At 38.3% G+C, this 20,231-nt stretch overlaps 1 protein-coding gene across 2 annotated transcripts in view; it reads right to left on the reverse strand.

Annotated features, from left to right (window-relative positions):
• The window catches only part of LRMDA (leucine rich melanocyte differentiation associated), a 1,077,770-nt gene that overhangs the window by 193,446 nt on the left and 864,093 nt on the right, over positions 1–20,231 (reverse strand). For both annotated transcript variants that reach the window (XM_045842270.1, XM_045842271.1), the window contains one exon: positions 16,395–16,479. In XM_045842270.1, the coding sequence (XP_045698226.1) occupies positions 16,395–16,479 (85 nt within the window). The remainder of the gene's footprint in view (positions 1–16,394; positions 16,480–20,231) is intronic.

Here is a 20,231-nt window from a genome sequence, read left to right on the forward strand (position 1 = left end):
TATCTCCAGTAAAACATTAAAGAGCAGTGGTGGTAACAGACATATAATGTTGTCCTTATTTTAATAGAAATATCTCTTACATTTGCCCATGAAGTTTTATGTTGGCATTGTACTAAAATGGACAGATTTTACCATATTAAGGAAGTATACATCTATTTTTATATGCTTTTTATCAAAAATGTTTTATTAAATTTGGTCAAAGCCTTTTCAGCATCTACAGAATGGTGGCATTCATCTTTAGATCTATTAAAACAATTCAATAAATAAATGGATATCCTAACACTGAAACTTGATTGCATACTGAGAATACACCTCACTTGGTCATAATGTTTTACCCTGCTGCTTACACTGTTGGGTGTTGTTTATAATTATTTTATTTAGGAATTTTGCATATGTATTCATAAGTGAGTATACTCATGTAGTCATTTTCTCTCAAACCTTATCAATTTTTATAGAAAGGTTTTATGCACTCTATAAAAAGAATTTCAAAGTACTTACTTATCTATGCTCTGGAACAGTTTACACAGCTTTGGAATTTTCTCTGTGGTACACATGAGCCAGATTGCAGGGGCTCACAAGATGTGAGCACACCTCTTCCCAACTCCACAAAAAGTAATGTAATGTGTGTAGCTTGAAATCACTCAAAGTGGGAATATTCATGTTGCAGAAATTAGTAAACTCTACTGATCAGGGGGTGTGTGTGTGTGTGTGTGTGTGTGTGTGTGTGTGTGTGTGTGTGTGTGTGTGTGTGTGTGTTTGCTTTGTAGAGACGCAGTTGTTAAACATTTAACAGACTACTATTGAGTCATTTTCTCTCCTAGTGTTTGATAAAATCTCCCTGTAAAGCCACCTAGACTTTGTGCTGTTGGGGGGTCCTGGTAGGTTTTATGAACTTTATTTTGCCTCTAGAAATCAGTCTGTTTGTATTTTCTATCTCTCTGGACTCAGGTTTGGGAAACCACATTTTCCTTGAAAACTATCCACTTGATTTAGACTTTCAGATATTTTCACAGAGATAAATAAAATTAGTTCTCATGATTCTTTTAATTTTCTCTTGTTTTTGTGGATTTCAACTCTTGTATTTTGCTTTTTCTTTAATTTTCCTTGATTATGTTAGTGATTTAGTTTTTTTAAAAAAATTAGGTTTTGGCCCTGGGTGGTGTAAGTCAGTGGATTGAGCACTGACCTATGAACCAAAGGGTCGCTGTTCAGTTCCCAGTCTGGGCACATACCTGGTTGCAGGCCAGGTCCCCAGTAGGGGGCATGTGAGAGGCAACCACACATTGATGTTTCTCTCCCCCTCTTTCTCCCTTCCCCTCTAAAAATAAATAAATAAACCCTTTTAAAAAATTAACTTTTAACCCTGGCTGGCGTAGCTCAGTGGATTGAGCGCGGGCTGCAAACCAAAGTATTGCAGGTTTGATTCCCAGTTAGGGCACATTCCTGGGTTGCAGGCCACGGCCCCCAGAAACTGCACATTGATGTTTCTCTCTCTCTCTCCTTCTCCCTCCCTTCCCTCTCTAAAAAGAAAATTAATAAAATCTTTTAAAAATTAACATTTAGATTATTTATACTTTTATTGTAGTATATCTCATTAATATCTGGTTTTAGCTTTAATAATTCATTTCTTTTGGTCATTTAACTGTGTATATTTTTGAGTCAGATGTTTATCTTTCACATTTTTTCTTTATTGAAAGAGTACTATATATAGTTAAAACTGTTTTCCTCTGAGCCTGGCATTACATCTATTTTACAGGTTCTAATAGGTAAGGGTTTTACCATCATACTTCTCTGGCTATTCCATGGTCCAGGCTGATATGTTATGTTTGACTTGAGATTTAAGAGTATTAGAAAATTTCTGGGCAGCTAAGCTTTCTGCAAGCTAATTTTGTTATTCATTTTTAGTTTTATTATATTGTGACCTGACAGTTTTTGTACTACTTCTATTCCCTGAAATTTATTGAAATTCTATTTGCAGACCAGTGTATTATTATTGTAGAAGGTTGTATTTGCCAAAATGATCAGAGCAATATTTCAGAGCAATGATCAGATCACACGTTCTCCTAGAACTTCGCCACTACCCTTCCAAACGTGGAGTACATTTTCCCTTCCCTTAACCATGGTCAGGGCTTTTGTGACTATGTTGATAAGTAGAATGTAGATAAAGTGATGCTGCCTGACTTCTAAGACTTTGGTCACAGCAGATAATATGGCTTTTGCCTGGCTCTTACTTTCTCTAGGGCCTCTTGCCCTTAGATCTCAGCCACTATGTCATCTATGAGGAAGGCTTTGCTAGCCTACAAAGGAAGGCCACATGGAAAGCAGCTGATAGCTAGCATCAATCACCAGGCATGTGATTTTTCAAATGATTATAGCTCTCAGATTTCAAATCTTCTATTGAGTCCTCAGATATTATATAACAGAGATAAGTTATTTCCCTGGCCCTCTTTTGGAATTCCTGACCCATAGAATCTGTGAGAATAATAAATGTCTTATGCTTAAAGACCTCCTGAAGTAGTCTTACATTTTGTAACTCCACACTTATTTTTGGCTGGAGTTAACCTCTTCAATTCTATCCTTCTATCCATCTACATACTTTCTAATTAACAGCACTACCCTTTCTTGATTTCCAATTAGTTATCGATACAAGGTGTTTTTGTTCCCCTACAGGGAGTAGTATAATATCATTTCTATGATTTCTGCTAACACCTTACAACGGCTTCCTGACCTAGTCACAGTGTGTGGCCTACAAGACTACAAGTTCTGGCCTCTGATAGTATTCTGATTCCATCTATACTCCTCCAACCCTGCCCTCCCCTGCTGGATTGCTTACCTGGCCACACTGGCCTGCTTGCTCTACTTCATGCATGCCAGTACTCTCCTATCTCAAGATCTTCCACTTGTTCTTTTCTCTGCCTGGATGACTTTTCTCTGATATTCTCAGGTTTCCATCTCATGCCTCCTTCAAGTTAGTATTGCAATGCCACTTTCTCAGTGGTGCCTTCTCTATCAAGTCTCAAATGATCAACACATACTCCCTTTTGTTTTCATCTTAGCACTTACCTCTAATACACTATATGACTTTTATTTTTTATTTTTGTCATCTATCCTTTCAAAAGAATGTAAGCTCTTTGAAGACAGAATTTTTGGTTTATTCATCACCTATCCCTAATGTTTGGAAGAGTCGTGGCACATAGTATGTGCACAATAGGTATTTTCTTTAATTAACTAATAAATCTCTAGGGGTCCAGAAGAAGAAAAAAAGGCTATAGAGCACATTCATCATGCTATCTTAGTTTCTCCTGTACTTCATAATTTCCCAGATACTCCAGCATTCACTGCCCTGCCTACCCTATTCTCCAGAGGATGCTGGCTATTTGATTTACAGACTGTGAAGTAAGTTCTAGAAAGATTCCAAGGAAACAGATGAAGAAGAAAAAGTAATTAGAAATATAAAGGGAAGCTCTCTCTTGAGAAAAGAAATTTGAGGGAGAGGATTGTTACATAGGCTTCTCTAATCAAAAACAAAGAAAGGAACTGCATCTTATCCTCTTTGACTCTCCTTGATTGGGGAGAAACTGATGAGGTATAGCAAGATAAATAAAGGAACATAGAGCTAATCCGTAACAGAATGACTGTTTTATTGTTCTCACACAGATGTCTGTTCTCAGAACACAAGATTTTTTTTTCTTTGGGGAAGGGTGGGAATAGGGGTAAAAGGGCACTTTACATTGGAATCTCCAGGCAACCTGTGTTTTGGAATTAGTATGGCATTATTTTCCTGGCTCCCCACTCCCTCCTGTCTTTCAGTTAAGAAACACTTGTCTTCAAACAGCACAGAGAGTTTGCATTAGCATCCCTGAGGACAGAACTTTGACCTCACAGACTAAGGAAAATGGAAAGCTACAAATGGAAAATTCCAAATTGCTGTACTCTTTTATTTTCATGCTAATATTTCTGCATAGAGTATTTAAAGAAACAGATGCACAAGAATAATACAGAGATGAGAACTAAGAACTCCTCTGACAACACTGGAGTGTTTTTCCAGGATGGTCTTGTATCTACCTATCTGTGCTTGAAGAAATCCAGAGAGGTCAAGGTGAAACCCAAGTTTCATTTTATGAAATAGTTGAACTAGCATTGACATAGAGAACTTTGGATCTGGGTTTCATATCCTGACCGTATTTGAAAGTAAGTTTCATTTCACTTCCTTCAGGCTACACTATTCAACTCTCAAAGACAGATGAGCTTATTCTTCAGTAAAAGGCCTGGGAGAGGTGATTTCCCAATCTTCCTTGACAATCCACACCTGAGTTCAACAATGCTCATCCTTTCCTTGGATCTAACCAAAACCGCACCCACTGTATTTTTCAGCCTCTGGCTACTTTGTAATAGGTGTGACAAGAAAAACTTCTCATCTTTTTCTTAAAATAACTTCATCCTGGGTATAAATCCTGAAGTGAAAGACATATAAGGGCATACATTCTGTAAAGCCAAATAGTCTCAATCTTTTTCTCTTAATATGCAGCCAAAAGTTATATTTTACTTTACCATGAGGGTACCTCACAGAGGAGTAGCTAACTGGAAACATAGAATCATTGTATATAACCTCTGTTTTAAGGTTATTCTCACATACACTCCAGCTAGATCATGACCAGAAATTAAACAAGAACTCTACTTGGTCTGTCCCCAAGTTTTGTTTCACACTCACAGGGAGAGTTCCTCTAGCTTTCTTACCTATAGAAATGGTTTCATTCTGGTGGTGGCTTTAGAATGTTTATAATCAGAGATCATAGGAGCAACAATTGAGTGGAAATGTGTGAGCGGAGAGATAAGGGGCGGAAGGCTTTGTTCTGAAACTGCATTTCTGTATTGAGCACACCTTTTTTTCTCAGTTTGTGGGTTTATATGAGGTAACTAGGGGAAAGAGCTCTTGCACATTTAGAAGTAGACCAAGAGAGGAGTAAAGCCCCTTTTTTTATACCTGAATAAAAACAACATAGCACTGGCCACTCCCAAGGGATCTGACAAACCCAGCTTTCTCCTTCCACCTATTTGTTCAATTCAGCTCTCACTTTCATCCAAGGCTACCTCCCCATTCTTCCATCTTCACTCATCTTGCCCTTCTTCGCACTCCTGCCCCCAGTTTGGCCCCTGCTTTCTAACTGGAGACCCTTATTTCTCCGTTTAGACTATAGGATTCCTGAAGGCAGAGCCTACAGCTTCTTCTGCTTCTCCCACAACCCCAGTGCAGGGTTTGTCCAAAAAAAAAAAAACATGACTGGGTGGCTGATTGAAGAAAAAGAAACAGGCTCCTGCAGTGACCTGGAGCATATGGAATTCTGATTAAGAGAATGAAAAGTCAGAAAGCCCCAAACCACACCCTTTACAAAGTATATACATCCCACCAAACCCAAAGTTATTAGAAAAGTAACAGCCCTCTCCACCAACCAGCTCCAAACAAAAATTTCATTAGGATGGATAAAGAAGCAGAGCAGTAAATATTAATGGCTGGAAGAGGAAGGCTGGAGGAGAGCAGGCTGATTGAGCAGGTGTTCACCTCACTCAAATTCAATCCACTCGCAGCCAACAACGTCATTCTTTGGCCTCCTTGAGCTCACCGACAGGCCATTTTTCATGATTTTACCATTTCTGGACAAATGCAAATCTTTTAATTAAATGTAACACACACATGATTCCAGATGTTTGTTTACTTGTTCCAAAAAGGTTGTAAAATCTCTACATTAGGAAAAACGTGTGGCAGGGGTAAATCTTTCTAGAAGACACAGGGAAATGGATGAGTTGGAGAAACTGGGACCAGGAAGTTAATGCTGGGTAGATCTCTCAGCAGAATAATGTGAACAAAAAATATTGGCTCCAAATACCTCTTTTTTTTCAGAAACCGAAGATTCAGGAATAAAACACATTGGGCACTTATTAGTTTTTAAAAGAATGTAGTTCATCTTCAGCCAAAGACTAGAAGAGAACAAATTTTTGTGGCTGCTTTGCCTACTTATTGTATGTTTGTTCCTGTTGCCACAAGTTCCACTATATAAATCCCAGAAGTCTTCCATTTAAAAGACAAGATTATAACTTATGCAAGGGTGGTAGGGGAGAATCTTGCAAGGGGGGATGCGAGAGAGGGGGTCCGGGCAGAGACCACCACCATTTTCCATACACCAGGCCAGCTTTCTTGCAGCCTTCTGCTCTCTGGTACTCTTATCCCTAAATATGATCAGTCTTTAGGTCTGTCTGTTCCATTTACCACAGAATGTTGCTCTGTAGCAAATGCAACATTTGCTTCCCTTATTCTCTGTTCCACCAGCCAGCCAGTAACTCCAGGCCTTCATCCTCAAATACTAGACTATTTCAACATTAGCCTAACTGACACTGGGCTCTAAATTTTGGTTTCAAAAGCCAACATCAGAAATACTTTGAAAAACATGGGGAGAAAAAGCATTGACAGGCCATTTTCTCTGGTGCCCAAGCCAGAGGTAACTTGCAACCAAACCATCAGCAGCCTCCGACAGCATCTCCATAGTGGCCACAAGGTTCTCTGTACACCGCCCCCAACCCTACTCCACTGGCAGTGTCCCGGCCCCAGCTGTCTCCCCGATCTGTTACTAAGTTGTTTCCTAAACTACCTTTGCTGCAAACATGCTCTTGGAAGGCAATGAGGTGTGTAGTCACTTTGCCTGGTATCAAGAAAGCAAAAGCTTCTAAAACTGGAACACACTCCTTTCACTGCCATTCCACAGCGGCCTCTTAAGAGTCCAGGCCCTTTCTAATCCTGCCTGCATACTGCGTAAAGATTAACAATCCCATAGCACAGCTTTGAATTAAATCTAGAGGTTCCTGACAGTACAACTACTGTCATAATATATTATCAACCTGCCCTACATAAGTAACCTTATTTCTGACTTTTTAAAAACTGGATCACTTCCTCTAGCCAGTTCTATCTATTCTTACCTCTGTGCTGCGTCTTCGTCCATGTCCTTTTTCATGGAATGTCCTTTTGACCTCCGGTCACCCATGCCACACATGTTCTTCAAAGCTGAAAGCCAACATCTTCCAGCTAGGCCTATCTAGGCTTTACTGAGTCCTATCTTTCCTAAACATCTATATCACTTACCAAGTGAGGATACTCTTAATTATATAATACATAATATCTTGTTTCAGTTGGCATTTCTTCAGTTTTGGTATCTCCTCAATCAAACCATAAATTCCTGAAAGGCAGAAACTACGCCCTCTATTTCTGAATTTTCCACAAAACTAGCACACACTTAATACACTGTGGTTACTAAATACAGACATGCTGGAGCAGTGCTTGAATGACAGTGTTCAGAGCAATATTTGTCATTTCATGAGTTACATTTGACCAATAGAAGGGATAGGAAACAGCCCATGACTCTAAAACTTCAAGACATTTAGAATATCCCACCCTGTCAGTCTCAGACCCTCCATTTTTCCAAGACAGAGGGACATATTTTTAGTATCATTATTTATTTGCACTGATTGCTGGAGGAAGAGTTATTCTTTTGAACCACTCATTCTGTTAGGTCTGTTACTGTTGGGTGTGTGGGGCGGGGGTGGGGGTTGGGAAGTTATTCTATTTTTCCCTCCTTGCTTAGCTTCTGAAATAAAAGAAGCAAATTTCCTACCCCCTCTGTGTGTGTGAATGCACCATAGTTCTACCCAAAGAGTTGAAATAAAGCAATCATGGAGATTGCAATGAAGGATTATCCTCAGAGAAAAAGGATAGGAAATGGACCCCTGTGGATTTCAAATGCTCAAAGGAGTTTGCTTAAAGTTCTTGGCTAGAGTCCATGCCAGGCTTGGTAATAGTCTAACAGATCCATCCATCTTCAGATTCCACTTGGCTTGCTCTTCCATCACTGCCATCTTCCCAGACAGCGTGCGCACATGCACATCTATCTATATATGTGCAGAAGTTTTAATCCACACCACCCTACATTCCAATCCACCTAGCCTGCTCAGTACAGAGTGAAGCTATTGACCCTGCAAAGCAACCAGGAGATGAATTTGATGACCCAAACTAGAATTTTTAAACCATTTCAGCACGGTCTAGAATCAAAGGAAAGGACAATTTATTCAGCACTTAGTAAAGTCCTTTTACTTTGGAACAGAATGCACACACTGAAAATAGACTCCCACTGCCACACAGATAAAATAAACCTGTCAACCACTACTGTCAAATCACTAGTCACCTCGATTAAATAAAAGAAACCTCATTCAGCATTTCTTAGCATCTGAGAATTCCACCAAGATTATAAGCCCATAAAAGCATTATGAAGAAAACTAAAGTAATGTGTTCTGTTGAAAATGTCATCAGAGGAAAGCATTTTACATAATTAGAAAATGCTAACAATAGCTCTGCCTAAGGAACCAATAAACCGTTGCCATCCCCCTGACCTCCCCACACACATACACATCCAGGGCAAAGCCATAACATGAAATATGAAAGAAGCCATCACTGGAAAAGGACCAGAACCAAGGTGAGTCTGCCCAGGATAGTATGGAACATGCGGGCTCTTGACTTTGTGCAGAAAAGATTCGTACCACGAGTCCAGGTGACTTTGAGAGTATGTTTATTAAAGCTGGGGACAGTGAAACAAAGGAAGGGTTTAGGATAGAAGAAGTGATGGGAGAGAGCCTAGGCAATGCTGCCTTGGCCCTCTAGAAACTTTATAGGAAGGATGTGAGTCACCCAAGGCTGTGTGGGCTCCCTGAGAAGTAAATGTTACAGTGACAGAAGTATGCCAAGATGGAGCTGTTTTTTGGTTCACTGAAAAGTCAGAGAAGCCCTGGCTGGCGTAGCTCAGTGGATTGAGCGCGGGCTGGGAACCAAAGTGTCCCAGGTTCGATTCCCAGCCAGGGTACATTCCTGGGTTGCAGGCCATAACTCCCAGCAACCGCACATTGATGTTTCTCTCTCTCTGTCTCTCTCTCTCTGTCTCTCTCTCTCTCTCTCTCTCTCCTTCCCTTCCCTCCCTAAAAATAAATAAATAAATAAAATCTTTAAAAAAAAAAAAAAAAAAAAAGAAAAGTCAGAGAAAAAGGGGCCTTGAAGATAGGTTCAGGGGGTGAGCCCAGAATGAGTTGCTCCTTCCCATACTCCCCTGGCTGCAAGTCTTGTGGGGACCTTTAGAGTTTGGGAGAAACAGAGCAAAATAGTGAAATACATGACTCAGAAAAGGAGGGACATGCATGTGCTTCAAGGAGAGTGCATACTGGTTTCCTTTGTCTTGAGGGTTTTTATTTGTTTTCTAGAGGAGGGAATTTTAGGGGGGGTCTCAGGGGAGGATCTCAATAGAATATTCATCAGCTTTCCAGGTGTGCCCTTCAATATGCTGATTCATCAGAATGAGCATATAGAGGGGTCAGGACATTCTCTGGTCAGTTTCACCTTCAAAGAATGTCACCTTTAAAGAGGGGTCAGAACTCAGCAGGGTCTGCCCTGGTTTGGTCTGGAATGTGTGAACCATATGCTCCTAAATGTCTTTGGTTAGGGAAGATAAGACCTTCTGATTTATTACCTGGATATAAATTATTCATCCAGCTTGTTCAGCTACCTGTCTCAGTTTCCCCACTCCACTGGCCAAGGAATTTTCCTAGCTTCTTACTATCGTGTCTCAAAGGGAGCCACTTATTTGGCAGAACCCACAGATGAAACTTGTGCCCCTTCTGCTAGGAGGCCTTTCTTGCCAACTGCCAAAGTAGTTTGTAATTTTCTCCCCCTTCTCTCTTTCTCTGTCTCTCCCTCTCTCATTTTCTCTCTTTTTCTCTCCAGTTTTCTGTACATTTTCCATAGAAGAAGTTGAACCTGTTATGTTTTTATGAACTTTCAATGAATTCAGTGATTTCTGTTTTGAGGAATCATCTGCTGCTTAGCTCCCTTGAAAGACTATAGTTGTCACTTGAACAACCAAAGTTTAAACTGCACAGATCAGCTTATGCAAGGATTTTTTAAAATAAATACATACAGTACTGTAAGTGTAATGTCTCTTCCTTATGGTTTCCTTAATAACATTTTCTTTTCTCTAGCTTACTTTATTGTAAGAATACACATAATACATATAACATACAAAATATGTGTTAATTGGTTATTTATGTTACTGGTAAGGCTTCTCAACAATAGGCTATTAACAGATAAGTTTTGAGGGAATCAAAAGTTATAGGCAGATTTTTGACTGTGCAGGTGGTTGGCACCACAAACCCCCTTAATTACAGTTCTTCAAGGATCAACTGTAATCAAAATATTCCAAAGGATAGAAGGCAACAAACAAGCAGAGCTGCCTTAGTCACAGAGTCTAACCTCAAGTGAGACCTACCTGGCAATGTCACCCAAAACCATGTTTATTCTGTCTTTTTAGTTGGTCAGTGAGAACCAAGAGGCAATGGGAAAAAAGATTTCTTGATGCTGAATGATTAACATAACCTAAATAAATGCATCTATTTTCCTTGAGATTTTGCTATTATTCTTTGTAGATTTTGTTTATAATGATCAAACCTACTTAGCTCTCACATTTCCTGTGAGTTGACCTGGAAGATGATAGGAGTATAAAAAATAGAAAATGTTTTAATAATTGCTTAACAGAGACAGATTGCCTACAAACCCTACAAGCCTAAAACAAATTGTGATGAACAGTTTCATTATCAAGCAGCCCCATCTTGAGCCCTACCACAAGTATTCTGCTTGTTGGCATATAGTTATTCTGGCCAACGTCTCCCCATCCCAAACATCTTTGCCTACATTGCCATAACTTTACATTCATCTATTTAATTTTCCTTTTATTCAATTCACTTCGGCTTATTTAAATAGTTGAAGCAAGACACTTTGTATTTATGGCTTCTGTGAAAATGCTTTTTACAATATCTCAGGCTAAAACTATTTTAAAAATAAAAACCTACAGTTTTTCTTTCAGTCTTTTTCTTCTTTTGTGAATGGCACACATTGAGCTGCTTCATGGAGATATACAGAAAAACCAATAGCTAAGCATAAAGTGCAACTCACATTAAGGAAACTGAAAATGATAACTAATTGTGATAAGTTGCTATGTAAACCACTCTGTGATAGTCCCAGCAATCAATTTCCAACACAAATAGACCAAGCCCCTGGTCAGAGAAGACCATGAGCAACTAACAACTGTGTCAATAAAAATAATGGCAAGATTGTCAAGGATGGGTAGAAGTAGGATGGTTGTCATCTCCAAGCAAGTTTTCATAGCAAATTTCTCCTCGGTTTCTTGGTTTCTTTCTTTTATTCATTTAAAGTCCAATGCTTGATATGACCAGCTAACTATGACCCATCTTCAAGACTATATAAGTATCAGGAAAAATAATAACGATTTAGAGGCTTTTCACTGACCTTGCAACTACTTTGCAAAATGTATATGCAAACAAACTGGAATGGGACCCTCAATGTGATAGCTATTGGTGAGGTAGGATTATGGAAAATATGTGGGATTGTCTATTTTAATCAGGCATCACCAATCATCCTCTTCTAAGGTCTTCCCTGCAACACAGAGGAAAACCTTAAAACTACATTTCCCACAATTCCCTTGATGCATGGCTCTAGGTTAGATTGGACCAAAGAAAGATACTAGAATAGGACTTGGAAATTTACAGAGAAGGAAAGGCAGGGCAATCTATGGATAGCCCTAATCTTTGAAGCAATATCCAAGTGGACTTCTTGAGAATCATCCCTATTGTTGCTGAAGATTAGAAATTCAGTAGGAAGATTCCCAGGGGCTCCTGAGATACCCAGAAACATTAGCAACCTCTTGAGAATTATCAGAGGCTGAGACTGTAGTTGGCAGCTTCCCTTATCTCAGTCCTTCCCTGATTGTGTAAGTCTCACACTCCTTAAATTAAAACCCTTCATAATTTGGATATATATTATGTCTTCTATTTTCCCTGTCTGAATTCAGATTGATACCATAGCTTTTTCCTCTTTGGTTTCTCAAACTTTCTCTGTTCCAGAATTAATAGATGTGTAACTAAAAGAAGGGAGGATAGGGGCATAAGAGACCATTATTTTGACAGAAATAGGCAAGGATGCTGTACTTCTCTGCAACCTTAGCATAGGCTGTGGAAAGTCACCCCAGCAGGGGACATTTCCAGGTTGTGCCTCTCTCTGTACTTTCTCTCCTCTTCCCTCCAGCATAATGACGCAGCTAGTGATGCATTTGCTTCACATGTCCTGTGTGAAGGACAAATGTCAGGGGTGGCCTGGGAATCAAGGACAGAGTGAGATTTTTATTCTTGACTCTGTTGCTGAACAACTCAGTCTCCCCTTGAAATTCTTGGTGTCTTCCTCTGTTAAATGGGAATAATATTATTCTCACTTTATAGGATTTTCTTAAGGATGATATGGTCTGTGCTCTAAATAGAAATGTCTTTTCCAAAAGATACAATGGTCTATATAAATGCAAATTCCACTTTTAACAGCTACCAGATAAAAAGTAGCAGTACCAATATGTGGCATGCAGGGGTTATGTCCTATGCATATAATATATTTAGAGACATTTCTCCAACAAACATTTCAACATTCTTTATACTGTGGATACACACTGAGGATATAATACATAGATTGACACTAGGTAGCAGCTGAGACCACTGACAGAGCCCCGTGCCCCCGTACCCTGAAAACATGCTCAGACCTACCTAGAGTAGAATTCTCAGAGGGATTTCTAAGAATCTCAGAAAATCTCTGTGGTATAGATATCTATACCACAACTTACATTATACTGAAAGTTCAGTCCCTTCTTTGAGAGCTTCTGTTCTAATCAAACAATTCCATTCACTGCTTTCATTTATCCTATTCCCTTTCTACTATCAAAACACCAAAGTTTAAAAACTATGACATTAAAATAATTATCTACTCAAAAGTTATGCAATATGGCTAAATGCCATCCTGGCAGTGATCAATAGATATGGCTTCCTTCCATAATACTTGGGTTTTTGAAAGCAGTAGATTTGTGGTCTGAGGGCCACATGGCCTTTCCCTTCAGTATGTGCTCACTCTCAAAGGAAGATGGTCTCTCTTCTTAGATACAATCAAGTGACCTTGCAGAGGCATCTAAGTTGCTGACTTTCCCCTGGGTTTCTATCATTCATAATTTTCTGAACAAATAGTTATTGAACTCTGATTAAGTAGGAAGCCCTGTGCTAGACACTGCAGATTCAGTGGTGAACAAAATAGACACAATCTCCTCCACTCCTCCCCAGAGCTTAAAGCTTAAAGCCTACCTAGGAAGACAGTTCTCGAAAAGGTAAACCTGACCTAACATAAATGCATAGGGTGAGATCAGAGATATTTAAGCTGATAACTGAAGAATGAATAGGAGTCAGAGAAGTGAAAGAGAACAATTTGAATCTGTACTGCCCCTCAGGGAGCTTTCATTTACAAGTTCAAGATAAACATTTACCTGACCTCTATTATACAAAGCAGTATATAAACAACTGCACTAAGGAAATAGGAACAAACATTGTGAGGACCTCAAGAGGAGAAAAATCAAAACAGATGAGATCAGAAAAAAATTTCATCCAGGAAGCAGAAAGTAACTGCACAGTGCTACTCTCCCTATAATGTTCAAATTATCTGTAAGTTACAGATAGAAAAATAGAGTCCCCTATCTCCTGATTGCTATCCTGGTCCCAAGCTTTTCTTGCTTTTGAATGTAGAGTCCTTAGCACGTGAATCTTGGACCCATCATGTTCGACATTGGAAGTTACATAAAGGACAAGTAAAGGGAAAATGGCATGTATCAAAAAATAGTAATTTTCAGATGAACTACTACCTGCCAGTTTGTGTAGCTGTTGATGTGTAATGAAAAGAGATAGAGAACTGTATGGATAAGAAATTATTTGCAAATAGAACTTCCCCTTAAGGTTTTATGGACCAAGTTTCAGACATCATGGAGGATATCACTTGGGAGAGAATTGATATAATCTCAATGTGAATGTACCTCTCTGAATAAATGTTTGTAAGCTGTTTCCATGAGGGTATTAACAAATGGCACTCAAATAGCTTGCCAATTTACATGATCAGAAATTTCTTTAACTTAAATATACACCAAAAAAAAGATGACACCAAGTAGTTTCATTCTGAATGCCAAAAAAGTATGGCTTTCCCCACTGATCACTGTAAGTTCATACCAAGCTGAAATATAGGCATACCTTGGTACTCGTCAGCTTCATAGCTCGTCAACACTGTACTTGCAAACCTGCAACAAGTATGGGGTTACAAGTACAAAATGCAACCCTGTACTTGTTGCATTTTGACAAGAAAAAATGTTTCAGCACTCAGCACTTGATTGGGACTCATCGCACTTGCTAGAAGTTATATGAGTCACAACGCTGTCCCGAAAGAGAAAAAGCATCATCATTCGGTACTCATTGGTTTCAGCACTCATCAGGAATTCTGCAACAAATTACAATGAGTACCGCGGTACCACTGTCCATCAGTCTCAATTTATCCCTACATAGATCAGTCCAATAATAATTCTGATTTAATGAGTTTCTTTGCCTCTCTCTTCACTGCTCTCATCATGACCATTGGCCCAAAAATCCTGGCCTGCATTTCATGATGCTGACTTGCTTTTTATACCATCTGAGTCCTTAGCACTGACCAGGCACCAAGTTCAATAAATATACAGAAATATTCCTAGTAAAATCAAGACATCCATTGTTGGCTCCCTTTGAAGAACATTTTTTCCCATTGATGTTGCGTTCTGGTTCTGATGTCACTCCAGAGCACCTATTTTCACAGCAACCACCTCGAGCATTTTTCCATAGTTTAAATATTATTTAAAATACCTTCAAAATTCATTTTTTCATATCCATATTTTCAAGGTTCAAATTTATTATTTTACTGTTACAATGACAGAGGATCTTTATCTTATTGGTGATTAGTATTTATCTAATCATGTTCTCCTGTTGTGAAGTCTCAATTTCACAGACATAATAACTTTACAAGTAGTTGTGAGGGCTCTGAGACTGTAGTTCCTATGCAGTATATTCAACAGGATATGTACTGTAAAATTACCTTAATTCAAGAAACCAATAAACAAATGCACAATGATATAATGCTGGCGTTAATTTGTTATTCTTTCTAGACTAGGCATTATTATTTGCCTAGAGGAATTTACAAATGTCTCTAAAGAGATATGCTGAAAACCTTCATAAGGACATTTAGTAAAAGAGACCTTTTCATGTCTCTCAACATATAACATGTTGGAAGCAATTTTTTTGCCCTGACTTTGAGCAAAATTGATGTTCACAAAACTGATACTTAATGAACAGTATTACAATTGCACTCAACATATATTTAAATGTAGGAAAGTTCTACTGTGTCCAGACATCAACGATGCAACAAAAGCCTGTCACAGACAACTTGGAACTCCACATTATTCTCTGGATCATTTCCTGCAGAAACATGCAGTGTGCCCAGGGCCCATGTGTTTAGTGGGATAGCTCCCTCACTTTCTGGGCATCTCTGCAGCCTTTCCTCCTAACCACCAACCCTGCAGTGCAGCTGGGGTGAAAAAGCTGAACGGTCCTTATTCAGTGTCTCCCACGTGTACAAAGGGAATTTCCTGCTTGGGGAAATGATGTCTAAAATATAGAATGCAGCCTATTCTTACTTACCCTTGCAAGGTAGGTTCACAATTAGAAAGTGTGGCTGTAGTCATTACCAGGATCAAAAGGGGTAAACAAGTTATACTGCATGGCTTCTTCCTGTCCTAAACAATTCTAACAAATGTGGTCACATAGTCCTTGGCCTAAGGACTTAGGGATAAGGCATTTTTGAAATTATATTCCATACAGACTCTAGAGATAGCTGGAGGAATTCAAGGCTTTGGAAAAACTGGGTAAGCCAAATTAATGTTTCAAGGTTCAGTGAATTCAGGGAAAACTATGCATTTTCTTCAACATTTCCAGGAAAATCGGAATTTCTTTTAGCTGTGATATAGAGTTCATTCATTTTTAAATTACAGATGTCAACTATTAGACTCCAAACAATGGTACTTTTACAAATGTTAGTGAGTTTTCCAATTTCTCTTCATCCTTTTTGCTGGAGGTAATTATCTACTTAGTGATTTTTAAGTACTCTAATCTGTTTATTATAGAAAAAACACAAAATTATATTATACCATAGATTTATTTGCCTTCCCAGTAGACTACCACTAAATTCTGTTTAATATGAGTTAAAATTGCTAGGTTTGACAGGAATGGTTTTCTCATCAAGGACTTGAAAAGCACTGTATTCTTTCTAAAGTATTGTGGCAGCAGTCATGAGCCCAGAGCTGTGTGCAGCCAAGGGTCCCTCCCTGTAACCACCTGAGAGCAATAAAAAACTGACTTCCTACCTCGATGACTGGTGAGTTCCCTGGAGGCAGAAGGCAGGGGTGTGTAGTGGCAGTCTGGAGAAGCAGCAGTGCTGTCACTGGAAGCCTGTGTGATAAAAGCAAATGTCAATGTGAAGCAACACCAAACATGAAATACCTTCATTTACCAAACATGTCTCCTCGGGATTTGGGTTTGCGGAAAATATTAAGGACTAGGACTCTACTTAGGGAGCAAGAGTTGCCTGTATTGAGATAATATGCTGAAGAGTGTAGGGTAGACTACAAAGCTTTGAGGAGCCTCGGTACAGGTGGAAGGGCTCTGAGAGAAGGGGGCTGTTTGTTTATTGTGCTGAACTGAAAGGAAGAGGAGGAAAGAGAAAGACTGAAGGCAGGAAATGGTGTAGACTTAGATTTCTGTCACATGCCATCTTCCAGTAATTCCCACAGGTTAAATGCTCACTATGAATGGACTTCCATGGAAACCAGTAAAGAAGCTGAGTTTTGCCCCTGGGGTAGGTGGGAAAAACTGGGCTGCTTTATGTGGACCAAGTGACATGGAGACAAAGAGAAGATGAAGACGTAAGACTCCACAGTATGAAGTGACTATGCGAAAGTATTGAAGCCATTGAAGATTGTGCAATGGGGGTTCTGGGTAAGTTTAACAAGAGCACTGAGAAACGCAAGTGAAACTGGAATAGAAGAGTTGTTAACAAAACTTTGTTATCCCAAGGCCTATAAGAAAATGATGTAAAAAATGTCTATGAAGATGCTTTTTTATCGTACACAAACAGTTCTTTAACCATCAAACTCTAAATATGGTATGACTCAGGCTGCTAACTTTCTCTTTGCTTTACTGTAATGCATCCATGGGGACTGAAGCAGGAAAGAAGGACCATGGCTGTGAAGTCAGTTGTCACTCAAAACTAATGACCAGTGTCACATTCAGAGCGCGGCTTCTTATAGCAAAAAGCATCACTACTGCAACCCTTATTGAGACTTCTGAATCAAATGTTACTTTTTTTTTATATCCAAAAAAAAAAAAAAAAGAGAGAGAGAGAACATCTGCTAGGATCAAAATCCTAAGCTTACAACCTTTCCAAGCTTCATGAAAAAGTAAATTTCATTAATGCTGTGTATTTCTTTCTGGAGTAGGAAATACATTTTATGGGATATATTTGCCCTGCTAGGAGCAGGCCTTTTCTCCAAAGAGATTATCTACATTATAGGAATCAAAACTAAGTAGGAGATTAGACCTCCTTGCTAGAAAAACTCTTTAAACCCTGTTTCTGACATTTGAGATGTTTGATTAAGCAGCTTTCAATGGAGACTTATATAAAGAGTTCCAAATGGTGCAAAATCAGAAGCTCTGTCCCTAAGGTAGAGACAGATTTCAGGTAGCATTACTTTACTCCAGCTCCAAGGGAAATATATGGTGTTTAAACTTGATTCAAGGGTATTGGGTCCAGAAAGATAAAAGTTCAGTCACCAAGAAAAATGTTTTATTTTAAAAAGTAGATAAGACTTGCTAGGTACTACATCATTAGACACTTAGGATGCTGCAATGATATAAAAGAGTCAGAAATTAGATTAAAATTCAAATACTAGAGTTACCATGTGTTTCTCCATTTGGCATGCAAGGTCTCCTGTAATCCCTGTGTGATAAATGAGACACAATGACAATGTTCTAAAAATGGCATCTATTCAAATGCTTGAGGCAGGACATATGGGGTAGGGTAACAGAGGCAGTCTTTCCACAAACCTACCACACTTCCTTCATAGGAGGCCATAGCTTCTTTCTCTGCCAATGTTTCTGCTCCACCTCATCACTAAAAAAGTCTAAAATCCCAATATGAATCTTGCATTGCTGTATTGTGATATTTCTTAGTACTTTTAATCTCAATTTAGTCTGTTGACAATTTAATGACAGCTTTTTCTAAAATTACTGGAAGAAACTACCTTTCAGCAAATACCTCTGACTGGGCAAAACATTAAGAGTTTTATAACCAAGAGTAAAATAGCTATTTAGTTTTATTTCCAATTTTAGTCAAAGCAAAAATTGTGCGGCTTGAGTTCTGTCTTGTAGTCATCATTCTATGCCTAGCATTTAATTACTTTTCTGCTCAGTGTCCATTTATAAACTTAAGGCATGGAAAGGAATCCAAGAAAGAACAATGTTGCCAACTATGACTTTTGATGGGACTTCCATGGCTGGATGTTTAGGAAAACCACCACAAATCAAGATGCTAACTACCATGCCTTTGACTTGGCTTTTAACAAAATGAAGTCTATGCAGTCTTTTCAATAGTGATATGTACACTTGGTCTCAGATTATGCTTAGAAGCATGATTCAGAAGGTCATACTTATTACATAAAAGAAATGGGCAAGGCAATGTCTTAAATTTCTCTGCTACCTACCTGAGAATAAAGAACTTCCCTTCTAATGGAAGCAATATACACAGAGTGTAATAGTGATGAGATAACAGAAACACAGGTGGAGCTATTTAAATAGTATTTTTTTAAAACCTGGATTAAGAAGATATGCCTAAAATGAGAACAGAGAAATTGGGGTAAATCTGAATTTTCAGAACTACAAATACTCTCAAGTCTTTGAGTATTTGCCAAACTTCCAAAGTACCTATGGCAAGAGTTATACTTTCACATTTTACTTTTAAAATCACTCCTGGTAGAAGATATTTATAATGTCTACAATAAAATATTAGTATCCAAAGTACATATGCTCCTCAGTAAATTAAAACAGAAATATGGACAAACGAAATGGCAGGCAAGTCAAAGAAAAGAAAACCTGAATGGTAGATAGATAAAAGAGAAGATGGTCAAATTTACTAGGACTAAAAGGCAATGAAAATTAAAATGACAATTTTTTTCACCTATCTCAGTGGCAAACTTTTAAATCTCACAAGTGCTATAGAGAATGAGAGGAAACAAAACTCCTATCCTTTCATTCCTTGCCTGTGAAAACAGACATTTGTTCAAATACTTTGGAGAGTAATTTAGTTATATGTATAAAATTGAAAATTGGTATACCAATTCCATCTAAAATATATACATTATGGAAAATTTCACTCAGGTCTGAAAGGCAGAACGTAAAACAATGTTTACTGCAGCATTACTTATAACAGAGCAAATTGGAAATAATGCAAATATCTATCAATGATAAAAAATAAATAAAATGTTGTATATACACATGATGGAATAATATTTAGTATTTAAGAGCAATAAAATTTATTTATTTCAATTTGAGAAGGTCTGAAAATTTAATACAAAGTGAAAATGCAAGTTGCAAAGTGATATAGTATAATATTATTTATGTAAGTATGTACTTCTGTGATCTCATGTGTATAGTAAACTTCTAAAAATTATAAAAGTTATACATTAAATGTATGAAAATGGTTGAGTCTGCCAGTGGACAGAGTAACAGGATTAGAGCTAATGAAAGGGGGGAGGGGGGGAGGGACTTCTATTTTCTATATAAGGTTTTTTTATTTGTTACAAACACTTTAAAACTTTTCTATATTTTTAGAATTTCTCAAAATTAAACACAAAAATTTAAAAAAAGTAAAAACAAGGACTCCTCTCTGATCCATACAGTCCTATATTGATATGAACCCATAATTAGAGGAGATTTCCCCAAACAATTTTCTAATACTTGCACAACATGGATTAGGGTCATGTCTGGTTGTTGCTTTATGTGGGGTTTTTTTTTTTTTGTGATGGAATATCTATTTCTTCTAAAGCTATTGGGTGTGACAATTGAATGGGAAGGGCTAATACATAATAGTGTATTTTGTATCACCTTCACGTCAAGGCTTGAAATTCTCATTCCAGCCTGGCAAGTCC

This window comes from Phyllostomus hastatus, unplaced genomic scaffold (assembly GCF_019186645.2).
Source record: "Phyllostomus hastatus isolate PE091 unplaced genomic scaffold, TTU_PhHast_1.1 phas_contig_38, whole genome shotgun sequence".
Taxonomy (NCBI): Eukaryota; Metazoa; Chordata; class Mammalia; order Chiroptera; family Phyllostomidae; genus Phyllostomus; species Phyllostomus hastatus.